At 39.5% G+C, this 20,085-nt stretch overlaps 1 protein-coding gene across 1 annotated transcript in view; it reads right to left on the bottom strand.

Moving 5' to 3' along the window:
* Window positions 1-1,263: 1,263 nt before the first annotated feature.
* The window catches only part of LOC116713538 (protein FAM53B-like), a 29,220-nt gene continuing 10,398 nt past the window's right edge, over window positions 1,264-20,085 (bottom strand). Inside the window, exons 2-5 of the mRNA XM_032553724.1 lie at window positions 16,855-17,112; window positions 14,916-14,970; window positions 10,971-11,794; window positions 1,264-2,472 (exon numbers count right to left, since the gene is read on the bottom strand). Of these exons, the coding sequence (XP_032409615.1) occupies window positions 2,116-2,472; window positions 10,971-11,794; window positions 14,916-14,970; window positions 16,855-16,935 (1,317 nt within the window). The 5' untranslated portion in view covers window positions 16,936-17,112 and the 3' untranslated portion in view covers window positions 1,264-2,115. The remainder of the gene's footprint in view (window positions 2,473-10,970; window positions 11,795-14,915; window positions 14,971-16,854; window positions 17,113-20,085) is intronic.

Below are 20,085 nucleotides of genomic sequence, written 5' to 3'. Positions count from 1 at the left end.
TACTGAGCTAATAAATGGCTTCTTGACCAGTTGGATGTCACTCAATATGACTACAAAATATTCTCCAATAATTATAAACCATCCCTTCATCTTGCTAATCTCGTGCATCCAATAAAGTGGTTGATAATCAATGATAATCTGTAGGTGGACGGTGATGCAGAATTAGATAAATAAATGCAGACATATACACACAGAGGGAGAGTTGTGAAATATTGTAATTAGGCCAAAACGTGATCTGTACTGGAACAAACAGTCCTTTTGACATGAGAGCTAAAGGCGTGAGAAAGGACTCATACTGAAAACTCTCTTGGATAAATCTGGAGTATGTGTTTTTCCTCTGCAATTTGCTTATCTGCTGTGTGCCAAACCATGCAGTGCCTTACCTCCTTTAACTTTTTCACATTTTATCTAATTTAAATCGTTAACTGAAAATACTCATTTGTTGGAAATTTGTTGAGCATCATTGTATGCTTCCAAAACATCTGAGTCAATTTTTGTAGCGTCATTTTTTGCTACAATTACAGCTGCAAAGCCTTGCCAGAAATTCACAATTAGACCTACTTAGATTAGGCCTTTCTGATATATTAGATATTACCGTCTCTAAAGTATCTTTGGCTGAATGTTTGGGGTTGTTGTAACGCTAGAAGGCAAATCTCTGTGCCAGTCTCAAGCTTTATGAAGCTTTTTAGCTCCACTCCATCCATTTTCCCATTAGCTCTGATCAGTCTTCTTGCCTCTGTTGAAGAAAAAGTATTCCCACAGCAATATGCTGCCCCCGCCATCCGTCACTATGGGGATGATGTGTACAAGATGGATTATTAGTTTCCTGCATTCAAACAAAAACTTATATTTTTCATCCGCCCAGAGCACCTTCTTCTACATGCTTTATTGCTGTCTTAAGTAAAACGTTTGACTATCGTCTTCTTTCTACTCAACAATGCCAGATCTGAGCTGTGGATTTCTCCAAAATATAATCACAGTGAAATACAGTAAAACTTCTGGTCACTATGATAAATTTTGGAAAAACTGCAAGAAAAGAACTATAGATGAAACTTTACCGGTAAATACAAATCTGAAAATACTGCAGAAGATTGAAAAGAGAGTATTAAAAAAAACAAACAAAAGGTAGTTCAGAAACATGATGCAGGAAGTGACTGTGGGGGAGAGGGTGCAGCTTCTAAAGTGCACCTGGAAACTGCTCGTTTCAACTTTGATCTAGAAATCTGCCTTGTGCAGAAATGAAAGAAGCAAATAAACCAGACGTATTTGTGCAGGTTGTGAATTTATTTCCATTCAGTTAGAAGAAAGGCCTTGAAATCTTTGCTCCTTCGCAAACAACATATAAAAAAAATCCCCCCCCTCCGAAAAAAACAAAAAAATTTAGAAAAATACACACTGCTGTTTGAACCCAAAAAGAGATTCAGTGTTTAATTCAAACATACACTTTGCATATAAACGTCAGACACAGTGGCTTTAGGGTGAGGCTTTTCTCCTTGAAAAGAACTACAAGAACAAGCATTCAAAAGAAGGCACTTTTTGATTTTCTTTTTTTTTTCTTTCAACTCTTCATAAAGCTTATGGAGCCTACATTCAAACTTAAAAGATTTATGTGTGCGCTCAATAGACAAAGGAGAAAAACAAGACTGAATGTCTGAAAGAAGACCTCTTTGTCTTCTGTTTCATCCCCAGCTTTCAGATTACTCTGAAAATAGCAAATCTGAGCTGAATACAGGTGAGCTCAGCTACTACTACAGTACTAAAAAAAAAAAAAAAAAAACTAAAGTGAGCTGACTTTGGAAAGATTATCAGGTTGGAAAGAGATTGAGGGTTAGGAGACACTTTTTAAGACAGAAACCCCCAATTTTCCACTCCTGAGGTAAGTCAAATCACCAACTCATAAGAAATAAAAACTAAACAAATCCTCAAAGGGTGCTGCTTTTTTGGTTAAAGCAGAAAGAATGTTCAAGGCATACGTGAAATTCAGAAGATAATCTTCGGCAACATACTTAATATTTCATTATGGATCGCTTTCTGAGTCCTTTCAGTATCTTATCCCTTTCATGGCATTTCATTAGTCACCTCTTGGTACATTAAATGTGACCTTACAGTGGATGTTCAGTTTCTTTCAATCTGCTCAAGGTCCAGCTCCCCGCCGAGCTGGAAAATATCCCTCTGTTTCACGCAGTCACCCTTCCAGAGGGTGCGTTTACTGTCCACAGTGCGGCACGCAGGGGAACCGGGCCGCGAGTCCACGCTGCAAGCGGAATCGCTGTCCAGTTCCCCGTAGGACGAGTCCTCTTCCTCGTCGTCCGCGACCGTGTCCGTCCGCAACTCCAGCCCCCGCTCAGACACAGCAGCGAAGTCCGCCTCCGACTGGCCGGCGGGATCGAACGAGTGCCCGCTCGGGCTGGACTCGAAGCCGTCCAAGGACGAGAATCCGGGCCAGCTGAGGCTTTGAAAGGTCTGAAGTTTCTGGATGGAAGAAAGAACAGGGAAAAATTCTTACTCCACTTCAGTGAAACTATATAAGCTAAAGAGTTCTGACAGCTCTCAATTTAAACCCAAGTTTGTTTTCCCCAGGAACATATGAGTAGATTGGGTTTCTGTTTGGGCAGCCAAAAAGCTGGCTTTGCCTTTCACCAACAGCATGTGTACATGTAAACACAAGCACACACAGAAGCCACTCGGGGAACATACGCATTATTCCGACCAATCTGGGTCGATAGTGGAAAAAAATAAAAAGAATCAACGGGATGAGCTGCAAACCACAGACAGTATGTTCTGTCCGAGAGCGGTCTGGTCAGATGCGTGGCTAGAGACGCACCAAGTACGGTAAAGTCATTCCTTATTTAAGTCACTGAGAGTTTCAGATGGAATGTATGCAAGCAAAACACTGCAGCCCGCTTCCAAAACGTGACGTTAAAAGAGGCTCAAAGTTATCTGCTTCCTCTCTGCAGCGAACAAAGACAGAGGTGCTGAGCGGTGTAGGGGTTAATGATCACCAGAGTGCCCTCAGGCAGCAGATGTTCAAGGCAAGGAGGTGAATAGAGATGGGTTTGCTCCACAAAGCCTAATCTCACACGATAGGCACCTGTAGCATTGTCTAACACGTGCTGAAAAGCAGATTTTGAAGCCAAGAGCTGGAAATCTGCGTGTTTTTGTGACGGAGCCCGATCTGAAAAGAAAAAATCTGAGGCAGGACGTTTTGCTGTCTGGGCTTAAAGTTCTGCTGCCTTTTGCTGAATTAGCAAGCTTCATCTGACAACACTTGAGGTGATCATGTTAAAGTGGGAGGCATTTCTGCTGTACTTACACCAGCGGAGTAGAAAAGGGGATTTCTAAGCTTTGGAACTCTGCATTCAAATCCCCCCTCCCCAGTATTACCCCACTACTAATTATCGCAGCAGAGGGAGAGACGAGGGCAAAGAAAAGGAGGGGGAGCAGCTTCTGCACAATATGCTTTCTATAAAATCTACTGAGGCAGACTGTGCTTTGAGTGGGTTTGGTGGTGGGCTGGAGCAGCAAAGTTATATTACTTCTATATATCAAGCGTTCAGATCCTACACATATCTTATGCTGAATAAGATGTGCAGTGAAAGGTATTTCCCCCTTACAGATTTTTTTTTCCTTTATTAATTAAAGTTAAATGTTAAATATAACATGCATTTTACAAACAAAGGTTTTATGTGTCGAGGGGGAGAAAAAGAGTGTGGCTACCATTAAGTGTTTGTGTTATGAGTCATTTATATTCCTGTGGAGGGCCTTAGTTTTACAGAATTGCTTTAATTCAGAAGAAAAACAGCCTGCTCAGAATGTGTCATGTTTGCAAGTGCACTTGATGTTAAGGTCAGAAACTGAAGACGTTATTGTTCAGGATTTTCAGGTAGACAGCATCATTTATGGTTCCATCAACAATGAAATGTATCACGAGTGCATGAAAGATACAAGATTATTTTAAGGCAGACACTTTGGATATTCCACGGAGAATATTTGGCAAAGACTGTAACTGCTGTGATTTATAACTTATAAATATAAACCGAAGATACCTGCCTTAACAATCAAATCGGACACATTATGTTTAGATGTTTCTGCTTTCCAGTTCTGTTGCTACGGTGCACATGCCTGCTGCAGGTGGGGCGTGAAAACAGTTTTGGGTTAGCAGGTACATCAGAAACAGGATGGGGAATAAAGCAGCGGCTTAATGTGTTTCTTCCATTGCCAACTTTTCTTTCTGAAAACTCACACAGCCAGGCATAGCAGAGGTTAAAACCGTTTTCTTCAGCAGGTGCTTTTTAGTCAACAGTTCAGACTCATTTTCTTTCTAATAATTCAAGGAGAAAAATGGAGATAAGAGATTTTATGTGTACTTTAGGCTAAAATACACTAAGTGAGCGAAGTATTTTTAACACTTTATATATAAAGTGTTAAAAATAAATTCATGAAAACAATTCATGATGTGCCATGTAGAGACTATGAATATAGCACTGGGTGTTTTGTCGCGAAATTCTGAAAATGTATGATTTGAATTCGAGCAATTTCAGACAGCCGAGCTTGAACCTGTGTGAACTGAACGTAAAACAAGTTTTGTTAAGGTTGAAGTTGCACAACACCATCAACTGAATAGTTGCTGCAGAACTCGGGCATTCCTCCAGAGAACAGAAAAAGGAAAACACTGTTTGCATGGTATACTCTGGTATGGAGGGTGATGGGGTTTGTTATTAGTCTGTCACTTTTGCCCAAAATGCAGTGTCATATCCTTGGAGATGTTGTCAACAGTGTTAAATAAAGTCACAAAAGACAACTTCACATCTAATGACACTCTTAACTTAATCTGCTTCTGCTTTACATGGTGTTTACAGAGAAAGAAGGAACAGACAATTCAGACACCTGCTATACCGAGGGCCTTTGGCGTTTCTGTTAATTTTAGCAACAACAGCGGTCTCCGCTACTCTTGCAAGGAGAAATGCAGGCAGCTATGTGAGGCCCAGTCTGCAATTTTCCTGCCACAGCAAACTAAATCCTAAAAACAATAAACTTGACACACAAACGGTGCATTCTGTGTTTGAATGTGATTAGTTGTCACAGAGGTGTATTTCTTTATATATATATGTAAATGATAAACACCAATCAGGCATTTTTTTTTCAAAGCAGCCATTGAAGCACAGCTTTTCAATGAAAACATGCAATCTACAACACAGGATGGAAAGGCAGCTGCAGATTCACCCGCCAAGACGTTAGGCAAATTTCCTCCTGATAAACAATAGCGTTGTAAATGAAAGGGAAAAAGTCCTGCACTATAAACTGAGAAGAGTCATGCAGATTATAAACAGAAATGCTTGAAATAACATAACATAAAAATTGGAAGGAACTTTTTTAAAAATTCACGCTGTCGTTCATTTAGTTCTGCGGTGACACTAAATAAGACTCACAAGCTCTGACTACCTCAAACCGCTTCAAGTTACTATTTGCATGAATGTGACTATTAGATGATCAAATACCAGATAAACACAGGGCCAGTACGGCTGATACCAATACTTCCTTTTTAAATTTAAGTTGGATACCTCATCAAAATTTTGACCTCTATGTGTTTTGTGGTTCTTCCTTTCATCCAAAAAGTAAGACAAGTTTATATTTGTCTACAAAATATAACACGATGAAGAAAAATTTACAAAGCTAATTTGTGTGTATTTTTTCCTAAATAAATAAAGTGGAAAAAAAGTATAATCTGAAAGGATATCAAAACAAATCGTTGTTGTGGTAGATTTAAGAAACTGTAGTGCAATAATAAAGTATAATTTCAAAAAGGAATCTGAAACTAAAGTATCAATCTGATACTGACAAGGTGTCATTATCAATATTATGGATTGATACACATTTATGAGTAAGGACACACAGAGACGCACCCAACTAGAAGTTCCCACAAGCCTCCAGAGCTTGTAACTCAACAATGATCACCATGTGTGCAATCCCAGAAATGGAAAGAGATACAGGCAGAGGAGGGGGCAGAGAACTTGGACCAGCAGGAAGATATAAATAGAGAGGAAAGAGGAGTTGTTCCGCTATCTTCTGGAATAATATTTTCTTTCTTAGTCTGCCAATTTTTTTCTCCCTCATACAAATCTGCACACACATGAACAAACATTGAATTGCCCAACATGCCACCAAAAACCGCTAACGCAGCAGCACCAAAAGATTCCCTGTCAATGTTCGTCAGGGTTTGGAATAACCCAACTCAAGTTACCAAGTGATCAGACAGACGCTGGAAAAGCCATTTCCTAAAAAGCAGAGTGTATGCTGCCTCAACAATCGCTCCACAAGTTAACTACTATCAAGAGATAACATTTCCCCTTCTGACAGCTGGCAACGCCCACCGTTCTGTGGAAAAAACAGAGGCGCGCCAAGGTGGAAGGCCAACCAGGGATAAAAGAGGCAGTTGATTGAGGGGTGAACTGAGACACATTGCTTGCTAGAAGGATATTCAAGAAATCCTGGTGGTGGCAACATGCAAATCCCTACTGTGTTCGGGTTATAGCCAATTAGCACGACATGCATCCCCAGAATGCACACCCTCCGTCATTGACGTGGTCTGGGGGAATCTAAAGGCCAAATTACACCATGTTCCACTGACAAAACACACAGGAGACTCATCCTCCCACAATCCTTCTCCCTAGTGAACCACAAACACACCTTCAAAGGTAACAACTCCATTTCTAACCCTTCCAGTATAAAGGTTTCTGTTTGTCAATCATGATCAATGTTTGCTTTTTCCCCCTTTTCTTTTTGTTACTCATCTGCACACACACATAACTCCATAAACATAAAAGATGTGAGAGGAAGTAGAAATTTATAATTACAGCCCGAAGCAAAGTCGCAGGGCATCCTTTGTGTCTGACAGTTTGGTACAGCACACACCCACTTTTTAAAAAAATATGGGAAGATGAATACCTGAGGAACAGGAATAAATAGATATAAAATCTGCCTTGTGCTTTCATTTTAAAACGGACCAGGAAGCTCTAGGCAACGTATTGTGCAACAGATAGGTATGAATTGGTTAACAGCATCAAGACACACTGAGGTTTCGATCAATTATGGTTTCAAAAATGTTAGAGGTGCACAATGTATTGAATTGCGGTCGATGTCAGAGTGTGAATGTGTTTGATCTTGAAATCAAGAAAAAAAATGTACAACCTTATTATACTCAGTGCATGCAAATTCTGCATTATGACGCTTTAGATTTTCACTGCTCTCTTACCCACATTTGATATACATTTTTTAATAGCCAAGCTACAAAGGCAAACAAAGATCAGTAGGAATATTATGTGGGATCAAAAGCAAGAAAAGAGTCCAAATATGTTTGTCGTCCAAAATCTACAAAACATTCAGCAGTAATATCATAACAACAACAATATTTTTATATTATGGAAAGTATATGATATTATACATTTTACAAAATGCAATAGGGCATATAGGGCCTAAAATTGAGATGATAAACTTTAAGACTTTTTAAGATCCAGCAGAAATCTTCCTGTTGTGCAGGTTGGGCGAGTTTTACTCATACTAATAGAAAATAAGAATTTCAGCTGTTTGTAAATTTCACAAGTCAAGGTGTGAAAACTACATATCGCTCTTCTTTTTAAAAAAAACAACAACATTGGCAAGCTATGAGAAAGCACTTTTAAATAAAAGCCCTTAGATCGTGTTAAACATGTGTTTCTTATATTTACAGCTATGGGCTTATAGCGCTTTATGCAGCTTAGCTCACAAAAAAATACTGTCTCGTGCTGACTTATTAAGACCCAACTAGGCCACAACACTGTACAAAAAACAAACCCAAACTTTGTTTTTGCAGGACAAGCATAAAGAAGCACTGCACTCCATATTTCTTACTACAATTATTTTCGACATGCTTGCAGCTTGCTAAGGGAAGTTGTGGTAATTCTTTACCAAAATTATAGCATATTCAAGTTCTGAGTTTGACATGCAGGAGCCTGGTAGCAGAAGTGCTAGATTATCCAGAAGGTGTGGTCGGCATGCACTAGTTTGACTTGGTCATAACATCATTTGTAGCAGATCTGAGCTTGCCAGATCATCACACCCTCACTGTTCTGGCACTGCTTCAAGTTACTGGAGCCCTCTCAAGAGCATTGGTGCAAAGTGCATTGACTGCCACCAAGCTGCTGCAAGGACCAATGTAAGATCTTTACGCTAATGAATATAGTACCAAACTCAGTCATCTTACACATAGAGAGTGGCATGCACCAAGCTCCACATGGAACAGGAGATGTGCTTGAGAGATACGGACTCACCTCCATATTGTGCATATAGGCGGTTTATAAGGAGGCCAAGAAAGTAGCAAGCTTTTTAACTTAAAGAAGTTTTATCATTTAGTAATCAAGAAATCCAAATGAATTCAGAAGTCAAATAAAAAAGACATCATAGCTTTAATACCACTGGTTAAGAGTAAGAGCTTCAAAAGGAGATTGCCATCACTCACATGCAGATTAAATTTCTCACTCCAACTATGCATGTGGCAAGGGAAGCGCACGGATAGCAAAGCCTTGAAATGGCCCATCAAACCTGCACTCTTGCTTCAACAATGCTGGTTTCAGTTATGCAAGTAGATAAAGGTAATCTGGCAAATCTGCCAAACCTTCAGAACACACAGTTCCTTAACAATCACCTGGAATCAGCAAAGGTATTGAAAGAGATAAAGCTGACTCCATGAGTGCGCGTAGACTTATAATGTGTATATAGATGTGTCATCAGTGTTCTTGTTTTCCCCCCTTTTAGCAGCTGGCAGGACTGGAGGAAACATGCCTGCTAGACTCCATTATAAAGGCCTAGCTTCTCCAGCCCTGGCTGAGTCCTAAGGATGACTGGCTAGGAACACGGCAGCTTGTAAAAAAAAAAAAGAAAAAAGGAAGGGAGAGTAGATGGATAAATTGATAAATAGGTTCTAATCAGGGGTCAGGAAAAGGACAAATTCCCCTGACAAGAAATGTTATGGAAGTACATTTCAAAGGATCATAAAGTTGTGCTCAGAGAAAAAAACAAAAAGTTAAAATAGACATGGTTTAAAATCTGATAGCCCAAAGCTATTCTGGCATTCATGCTGCCGATTGAGTCCAGAATTTCGGCATTTCATTGAAAACTATAAACGGAATGAGAAAGGACAAGTTCTGTAAAAACCATCAGGGCAAGATTTAAAACAGTGCATGTGATTAAACAACTTGCGCCGTTCTATTTCGGGTTTGGGTTTGTCCAGGGGTCATTTATAATGTTCCAGCGCTTCCTCTGACCTTACAAAAAGAACAAACAAACTCTCGACATGGGGAACGCAAGATGGAGATCAGCACATCCAAATATCCTAAAAATTAATCACCCATTGTTTCTTTCACTGCTTTGACAGTAGACAAAATACACTTAGATTACCATAACAAGTTCCTCCAGGGGATGGATTATTTTCAGATTGTGTTAATAAAAACAGTGCACAACTTGGATGTGCATGGGTGCAACTCATAAAATGTGAATATCATTTAAAAGGTAATTTATTTCCAGTTTCTCAAAAGGATGTAGCACTGCATAAGATGAGTAAAAATATATTTACATGACAGAAATCTTATGTCCAAGTGCTAAATAGTGATAAGGACCTGATAGCTGCCCAGCAGACACATTTATTGACACACTCTAAAAGTTAAAAAAAAGCAACAAAAGATCATTGGTTAAAAAGTTGGCTTTTCAGAGAATAGTATTGGAAAGTTAAGTGGAAGGAAAACATAATAGAGAAAGGTGCACAGCAACAGGGATAACTGCAGCCTTTAGAGGACTGAGAAGGAAAATGCATTCAAGGGTTTGTGGGAGATTTACAAAGGTGTGGATTATGGCTAAAGTTAGTGATACAGTGGCTACTAAACACAGTAGTGACATAGTCATTAGACTATGACATGGTCTAGTACAGCCACAACCTTTGTGTTAACCCATTCCTGCACCAACATTGTGATCAGAAGAATTTAACTCAGGTTAAAGAGGAGAAAGACTGGATTATTGCTTCATGCTCCAAAGTTCTCTTTTGTCATCAAAGTAAACTTTATGTTTCTATGGCATTATTTTAGTGATCTGAGCGGACATATGTATAAATGAACAATAATTTGATTCGTATGCGAATAAATCTCACAAATGCTCACTCAGCAGAGCTCAACTCTGACAACTCTCACTCAGCCTGCGCACGGCTCTGCTTCTGTTCGCTCAGTCTCTCCGCTCGCCACTTTAGTTGTACATAAATGAACCACCAGCCAATCACGGACGAGTCTTTTTCAACCAGGTGGCACAAAAAGAATGTCATACATTTCATGGATTCTGCAGAAAGAGTGTAGAGGGCTAAAAGGTGGATTGTTGTGATAATTTAGGGAGCCATGTAATCTGCTGGTGTTGATCTGCAGTATTTCATGAAGTCCAAGTTTTACACAGATGCTGATATAACATTTTAAATGAGTTAATAAAGCTAAATATGATAAAAGCTAAGCTTTTTGAACTAAATTCATAATTAATGTAGTTTACATAGTTAATATAATTTGTTTGGTTGTGTGATTGAACATGGGAAACTCCACTCCATGAGCTGAAGGAAAACTTAATTTAGAAAACATCTTTCAGGACTGATTTAATCCAGGGTAATCACACTAAGACAATATTCTCTAATTATGTTTGAGGATCACCTTAAGATGCCTTTGGTAAAAAAAAACAACAACAAAAAAAAAACCATGTATAAGAAGGTACTGTATTTGTTTGTGTAAGTACTTCACTGTAGGGATTTCCAAGTGCATTTTACAGAATAATTTATAGACATAAACTGAAACTGGTTTAAGTTTAATCCCATGAAAAAAGGAGAGCACCAGAAGTTTCCCACTTATATGATTTCAAATGAATGTGTGCTTGTGTGTTCTTGTCAGTGAGTGTCATCATTTCCAACTAACCTGAGTCATCTTTGCCAAATCCAGGGAGGGACGTTGCTCCTGGGCATCCTCTGGTCTCCTGCGCTTCATAGCAATCTTTTTGTCGTTCAGCACACAGGGCTGGGACCTGCTCCGAGAGAGACTGCCCTTCCCAGCGCCTCTCCTTCCGAGCTCCGGGGTCGAGTCCGAAGAGCTGGTCTCGGACGCCTCCTCCCGCTGGAGCTCTCTCAGACTGATCTGCTCGTGGGAAAGGGACAGAGGCCGGAGGAAGACCTGACTGTGGGAGTGGTGTGAGAAAACAGAGCTGGGGGAAACCGAAGAGGCGGTGAACTGAAGGTGGAGAGGCAGTTGCTGGTTGAAGAGTGGCGGGTCCCGGGTGCCGTCTGAGGGTGCGCTCAAGCATGAGGGCAAACTAAAGCTGGAGCTGCGCTGCATGGGGGGGAAGTGGCTCGCTCCGCCTCGGACGCTCCCCCCACTGTGGTACCTACGTTTCTCCACCGACGTCCACACTCGGGAGCCCTGAGGTCTCCAAGATGAGCGGAACCCACTGAACTCGTCTGAGAAGGACAGGGAGCGGCATTGCCGTTTGCTCGGGGGAGCCGCAGGAGCTTGGGTTGCGGGTGTGAAATGTGTCTGGACGGGCATCGCGTGGGTGCCGATTGTGCCGGTGTTACCCAGAGTGAGATCTCTTATCAGACTGGTGATAGCTGTGGTGCTGCCCGGCTCTTTGGCCCAGTGCAGGCCTCCGGGTTCAGGCACCACGTCCCACAGGCTCTCCAAACTGGAATCTGTAGCTTTCTGCTGGATGGCACAGCTTCGTCCCAGGTCCAACCATCTGTCTGCCTCTGAAATTAATAAAAAACAGGCTCAGTCTAACATAAACGGAGACCTGAAACCATTAAAGCTAAGAAAAATATATTACATTAAAAAGAGTATTGTGACCTTCAGCTTACATACACAAGTACTACCAAAGTATTGAAAGCTTTCTAGAGATATTAGGAGATATTATTATCTAGCAAAAGCTGCTGCAAGCTTCAAAGAAAACACACAGCTAAGAAGAAAATCCAAAAGAAATTTATGAGCTTTGACTTGTACTAAACAACAAGCTAAAATTCATTTGTCTGAAAATGCTGATTCATAAATGAATAACCCAAACAGCTCAACCCTTCAATTCAATGTTGCTCATGTGTGATAAAAAAACATGGATAATGTTGACCGTAAGAAATACGTGACTCAAAAAGTAGAAAATGACTGGCTGATTTAATATTTACTTCTATTACTGATACAGCTTCAAGTTACCAATCCCGTTTCTAAGACAGCATCTGTTCCCATAAAAACTAAAAAATATCTATAAATAAATACAATTAAACATTTTTGATAAACTAAACAAATTTGTTTAACACCCCCCTTTTAAAAATACAACGATTAATATTGCCTGACTCATTACATTTAAAGAATATTTTTATCATCAATATTGTGATTTTATGTTCAAAATATAGACTTTGTTTGTGGAATCAATACCGATGCTAGATTTATTTTTCTTAACTTACTTAGTAAAGAAAAGAAAAAAAAAAAGAAAAGAAACTTCACAAATACATGCGACTTTGTGTTGGTCTATTACAGATGTGTCCTGGGTTCAAGGTTATGGCTGAAAAGAGAATTTGATAAATCTATTATTGCCAGTAGGTTACAATTATATATATTCATTAGTGTACTGCCACATTTACTTGAAAGTACAGACATGGGTGCATAAAACGGTGCTTTGAAACCCACTCCCACACACATAATATTAAAAAACTGAGTGTGCTTCACAATAAGTTGAGACGACACTATCTTGACTTTGAGCTTCTACACACATACAGATGTGACGCTTTGAGTGGTTAGTGTGACTAGAAAAGCGCCACATAAAATCAGTTCATTTACCATCTACTTTCCACCACACAGAACTTAGCAACACACATTAATGAACTAGCTGGGAAGAACAATGCCAAGCGAACTAATCAGGCAAAATGGCACAAATACTGCTATTGTTGTGTTCTTGCATTTTTCTTGAAAATAGAGTTTTAAAGACTTTAAAGCTCACATCACAGAAGTTTTTGTTTTAAGCTTTGGCTACTTCTGTGATTAACTTAACACCCCCGGTTTATCACATAATATCTAATAAAACACATTCACGTTAGAGTTTTGTGACGTGACTAGCTTTGAAAAGGAATTTAAGGACTATGACTAACTCTTCCAAGGCACTGTGAAACCTAGTATTTATTGACCAGAGCTTCAAGATTAGTAGGAAGTTTAAAAAGGTGGTCGTTTTAAAGAGGAATTTGGCAAAGAAGAGCTCGTTAAAGCATGAAGTTAGGTAACCAACAGTATGACTAAGAGAGATCACAGTGTATTCGTGTTGGATTATTTCCCACATGAGGAGATAAAATACAAGCAGAAAAACCACAGATGAAAGTCTTGTCTATTCATTTCATTATTACACATAATTTTTTTGTTTTCCTCGAAACAGAGGAGGCAGGATGATTAACTTTTTTTGTTTTGCTTTTTAGGAAATTCTGAGGAAGTCAGCATTCCTGAATGTTTCACCAGCTCAAATGCAAATTCTTGAACCAAGAAATATGCTTTGAAAAACAGTAGGATTTGGCAGGTATCTCATCATCAGCATGGAGGTCTACCACACAGCTGCATGAGATAATAAGCAGACAGTAAAGTGCCACAGTTGCTTAAGCTACAAAGCCAAATGAATCAACTGAGGCTTCTGGCAAAGAGATCCCCTGGCAGTCTAAATCCTATCATCTTGGAAAGCCGTTTCAAGGTTCGGGAAAGCTTCATCACTGGTTGAAACAACTGTTTTGGGTGGACTAAGAATGTATGCGGGCATCAGAGATTACCTCAATGCCGTAATGCTGGAAAATAACTCAAAAATATTTGTGTTTGTTCCAGAAGAGCAGGATTAATAGTAGAAAAGGAAGACCGCTCTAATACGTGTGACGTCAACACATTTTTGCTAAGAAGAAAAAGGGGTCAAAGTGGAAACTTGTATTTACAGTAGGGTGTCTTTTAACAGAGGGAGTAATTATTGCAGCTCCAACAGAGCCTAGGGGAAATTGTTGACATAGGCGACAGTGTATTCAATTACAGTTCACTCCCATGAGAATGCTGTGCAACGTTGTATGGAGGCAGGTGCACCCTTATCATGAAAAGGGGATGACGGACAGATGGAGAAAGGGAGAAGTGAGAGACTAAGCTTAACAACAAGGCAGTTGAAGTCAGGGTCACTGAACTTGATGGTTTGACTAATAAAGGCATTAAAGAGGCAATGCATTAGACCAATGTTTTGAAGTCTTCTAAGTACCACTATTTTGACAAAAATCTTAAAGCAGGATTGCAACGTGACTTGGAATCTTTCAGTTTGTGGTGTTATCCCATAAAAAAGAGAAGGAAAATACTTGGTGAGTACTAATTGGGTACTAATTGATGGGTAGAAGAATTCAATTTAATCATGCATTTAATTTTTAAACAAAAGCTGAAATTTCCAGTTGTGCAATTAAAACAACAAAGATAAAAAAAAAAAAACTAAGAGAGCACAAAAGTCCAAGTGGAAAAGCAAGAGTTTGGTCCTAACCTCAAAATTTTATATGGCCTTGCATATAAAAACTTGCTGACAGCCGTTACATTTTTTTTCTCACACTTCTGATGATCTAAATATAATTTAATCTCTCAACTTTGACGTTTCCAAGTTCCAACTTTTTCAGTAAATGAATTACTTCCAGTACGTACTGAGAATTTTACAAATGTTCCTCGCTTACAACTTGGCTGTTGGTACTTATTACCTCTTCATAGAAGTTAAATAGAAACCCAAGCAACCTTGCTGGTAATTGTACCACGGTCTGTCATTAAACTATTATGTTTTGAGCATATATTTGGATTTAAAACACAAGGAGGGATAAAGTAAGACCAACTCACCCACAGTTCCACGGGAGAAGAGGGTGGTCCCTCTGCTCATGATGTGGAGATCACTCTGTAGAGAACAAGTAAACAGTTAGTAAAATACAAAACAAACTGCAATGCAGGAAAGAAAATTCCTGCAAAATTGCCCATCAGGCAAAGAAAAACATTGACATAAATTCCACTCATTTACTAGCAATAAAAAATATACCCTTCACATATTTCACATTCTTCTTCTGAAAACATCAATATACCTGAAGTTGGTTTATTTTCTGAAAAATGTATTGTTTTAGTGAACAAGTCTTGTTCCTATCAATATTCCATTTTATTTGCAGAATGCGAAGATACTTTGAAGTATTCAAAACAACTGCTCAGAGTCAAGCAGAAACGAGACAGGGAAGTAGCACCTCCTTGGGTGACATATTTTGAACCACTGGAACATTTAGCAACTTAAAGAGCCAGACATTTCACTAAAGAAGGGAAACCAGAACCAAAAATAAAAGACGACATTTTATCAAGACAGCTGAAATGATGCAAACGCTGCAAATTAACACTACTTTGCGAAAAGTTTTAATAAGGAATAAGACTCAGACTGTCAAGGACTTATCAATAAATAAATAAATTACTTTTAATTTTTCTAAGGTGTAAAAATGACTTGACATGATAGGCTATTTACAAAATGGGAATGACAGGAGAACTTGGAGAACAAAAAAAAGTTATTCCACTAAGCTTGTACATATACAGCCAGCGCTCTAAACGAAAAGGTGAAAAAACTCCAAACAAAGCTGGACAATGGACCCACGGCACATTATCTAAGAATTCACTTCACTTCTTCACTGTGAAGACCAGATGGTGGTGGATTTACAAAGGATAAAACTAAATGTCACAATGTGGTCCTTTGCTTTCACTCACCTTGGCACCTTTGTTTCCACAACAAAATAATTTTAAAAAAGTTTTCTAAGATACAGGCAAATGAATCTAAAACAAGTAAATGTGTTGCCAATGATGAAAACATCGCAGGAAAACACTTTGTAACCTAAACTCAATAGCTCTTTTTTTGTTTGTTTCTTTTTAGATATTTAGATTTACATATTTATGTTGCAGCAGTGATCTACAGCAGGACAGCCCAGTGACGCCCTATTATTATGCCCTCAGGGATGAATGTCATAACCAAGGAATCCAGAAGTAGTTTAATTAATATTTTTTGTATTAAATACCTACTTGAGTGGTTGGAGTACATCTTGTAAACCATTTTATTTTTATTGATTAAAGCTAGTCTCTTGTGTCTTAAGAAAAATGCAAAGTAATAAATAAAAGAAAACACACACACATACTTATATCCACCCATTCACACCCCCATACACAAATAATCCAAATGAATTAAAGTCATACAAACACAGGTTTTTGTGGCAGAACTATGGCCTGTCTACTCTGATGCTATATGCAGTCTTGATTCAATAAAGTCAACCATACAATTAGGACACCATCTTAAGACATCTCTTTTCAGAGCAAAACTACCCTGGGGAATGTAGCCTTCTGTGTATGGTATGCCTGAAATGCCAAGACAAGATACAAGACAGGTTACATTTAAAAATATTAAAATAAAGAGTATCCTCTTGTTCACTTTCAGAAACATAAATCAAAAGTGAAGTGGTTGTACATCAACAAACAGAAGCACACTTAATTTCAAACCAATTCTGTGTATGTTGGCATATTTAAGATTGTGGGATAAATTGTGCAGAAAAGTTCTTGACATGGACAAGACCTGGCATGGGTCATCTTGTGAGGAGGTACACTTTCAACTAAAACAGCTCTGCACATTTTACATTTACTTCTATATTGCTTAATAACGTCTGTAATACTCATTTAGATTGCCCAAACATGTATAACATGTGATTACCTCCACGATGACTTCCATACTAGATATTAATGAACCTGAAGGTAAAGTTTCTCTTACCGGCTGTTTGTCGGGGCTCTTGGACGTTACATCATTGACACCCTTCTTCTTTTCCAGTGTTTTTGAGAAAATGATCACCATGGTAGCACGCAGCTTTGCTCCGGGGTGTACAGGTGCAGAAAAAAGCCACGGGCGGCCATCTTTATGCAAGGGCAGAATGCAGATAGTGCATTTGGGTGAAGCGGACCAGCAGTTTGTGACCTCCCATCTGAAGAGAGCAGTGCTGACGAAGCCAGTCTCTGGTAATACAGCTGATACCTGTGTTCACCAAAACAGAAGATTTAAAAGAAAAGAACATTAATACCAAACAAAAAAACGATGGGGTTTTTTTGTAATTCACTTAAATCTGCTCTTTTTTTCCATCCTGGAAAGAGGTATGCTTAAACACAGTTGTATCGCCTTCAGCGGTATTAGGCAAATAGAGGCTTGTGAGAGAAATTTAGCCTCTCAGGCTGTTTGTACAAGGTAAGGACTTGGAATGAACTAATAAAATATGATCTGTACAATATTCCATCTAAATAACATCCACATCCTCCTACAAACCCTGTCAAATTTTGGCCTGCAAGCAAAACATTGTATGGTTGAAAGCCAACTCTACAGATTTTTCTGAACAAACCATTTCCACAGTCACACATGGTCCTGGCAGCATCATGCTGATGGGGGTACTTTTCCTAGACATGGACAGCCAAATTGAAGCTAAAATCAGGGCAAACTTAGGAGAAAATCTATTGGGAGCCATACATCAATTTTCTTTCCACTTCACAATCATGCCCATTGGAGTTTGTTTCTGTGGTGAAAAGATTGTGGAAAAAGTTCAAGAGGTGAGGATTTTTAAATCAAGGCAAAAATAGGAACACAAGATACTTTTCATTTAAAGTGCAAAGAGCTAAACTGAATTGCGACAGGCCCAGAAGCAGGTTGTTTTACATGTAAACAGTAGAACATAATAAATAAAAAATATGAATACATGCAATATATACAAATCTATATTTGCAGAAATAGCATCCATTAAACCACAATATAAGATGGGCTAAAAAAGGGAAAATGTTTACTCACTAAACCTGGATGAAAGACTTAAAAAAGACGTGAGAAACATATTTCCATTTAGCATTCAACACCCTAACACTTCAAAATGTTTAACCACCCAAATTACCAGAAGAACTTCACGCCTATAGAACTACTGTCCTGGTAAATAAAACAGCCTGCTGAGTGCTTCCTCATCCCTGTAAATAATTGAACGTTTTGGTTCTGGACATGTGGAAATCCTAACGCGCTGAAACAGAAGGCAGAGATTAACTAATGCCAGAAAAAAAAACAAAAAAAAACAGGACTCGCGTCAAACGACTACAGATGTGGTGAGGAGACCCGAGCAAAGGAGGAACATATATGAAGTTGCGGTCGCCTGCACCCGCATTTGGCAAAGCTAAACTGCACCAAACAAGACTCTTAAAAGCCTGTGGAGGGCAGATGGAGCATATGTGGCTGTAATTTGCTCAAATGGAAGAATGCTCATTCATTCATGCTTTTCTCAGGAGAGATAGCTGCATTGGCTTGGGGGCCTAACTCCTTCATCAGCCAGCCACTAAACCTACTGACAGTATCTAAATAGAAAATACCCTCATAGCTCAGGTCAAATGTTGGGTAATGACAGCTTTCTAATGTGGAACAACATATGAAGCTAATGGCTCTTCCAGGCCTGCAATGTTACCCTGCCTCTAGCATGTGGTTTAGCGTTAAGTAAGGGTAGTTGCACTAAACATTCTCGGGTGTGAGGGTGTGCACACAGGGCTGAATTAGCTTTGAGGGACAGCAAGTCTTGCTGAGAACTTCTTAAAAGAAAACATATGAGGGAGTTGTTTACACAGGGACTGGATAAAACATATTTGGGCCGCCATAGTCTTGTCATATTACATCACAATGCCATCTTTGTCCAATCCTTTTTTTTCCCCCCACAAGTTGCATGACTACATAAAGAATATAAATGTTTCATGTAAGTTTGCCCCTCGGACCAAATGCTAGCACATGACTCCCATTATCTCCATTTACCCCAGAGAATCAGTGGAGCACAACCGGCCTCTGCAGACGAGAGGCACTGGTTCTGGTGGAGAGAGCTGGAGGAGGAGGAAATGTTTTCCTGGCTCAGTTTGTTTTTTTTTTTTTTTAGACTGCTTTACTGATTAGGGCCGACACCGAAGTTTTGGGTGGAGCAGCATAGCAGGGTTTGTGTGTATATGAGCGGTAATCAGAATGAGGACGAAGGCGCGTTGTGGTCATGCATGAAGGTTGCGACAGTGTGAGGTCAGGGTGATTTGAGGATGTGTTCATAAGGGCTGAAACAGCAGCTTGTGTTTGTGTGCCTGTACATGCTGCCTGTTTATGCTAACCTGCACTTGCGTAGGGGACTGGTAAGTGGGGTCATGGGAGAGGGCAAGAGCGAGTGTGAATTCAACCCTGGAGCCAAGCTTACTTAATGAACCATCTTGTCATGATGAGGAAACCAGAGATTAGTTTAGCTGTAGAGTACTTGCATTGGACTTGCACTGATATGATAAAATGTTCGGTTTTGTTCCTCTATTTGATAGCATTTTGGTCTTGTAGTAAACTTGGAATTTGATGAATCACAAAGCCTCTCTTAAGCATACATCCCTTCACTGAAAACTAGGAGAGGCATTATCAATGTTTTTCTTATTGTTTAAAATACCACAAAAGGCTATATATAAGGACTTTGAATCATGCATGCTGATGCACCTTCTCAACAAATTGCTGTGGGATTGTAAAGGAAACATACCACACATTCCCAATTCCAAAACCAGTTACACAAATCAATAATGAGGGAAAAGTCAATTAGTCCCAATTTAAATTCAATATTTGTGGGCTGGACAGGATTATGTTACATCTACTTGCCTATAGCAGGCTGCAGAGAGCGGCGCTAAGCTCACAAAAAGTCAGTGACACAGGAGGGCACAAAAAAAGGGCACCTAAGCTGACATGGCTCTTTGCCCAGACAGTGATTTGCTCAGACAGATGAATAGACGCCCATTTGGGCCCCCAATAAAGTTCTGTGATGGGACGTTTGCTGTCCGTCACCCAGTTGGCTGTGGCCACTGCATACTTGTGCGGAGCGCGTCTGGTGTCAAGACTATGATCAGTGGCTTTCTGTCGAAATAAAATTAAAGAACTCTTTTTCCACCAAACTAGATTATGATAAGCAAGCAAGGCGCTGCGTGGGCA

This window comes from Xiphophorus hellerii, chromosome 22, assembly GCF_003331165.1.
Source record: "Xiphophorus hellerii strain 12219 chromosome 22, Xiphophorus_hellerii-4.1, whole genome shotgun sequence".
Lineage (NCBI taxonomy): Eukaryota > Metazoa > Chordata > Actinopteri > Cyprinodontiformes > Poeciliidae > Xiphophorus > Xiphophorus hellerii.
This window is presented reverse-complemented; position numbering and strand designations above follow the sequence as displayed.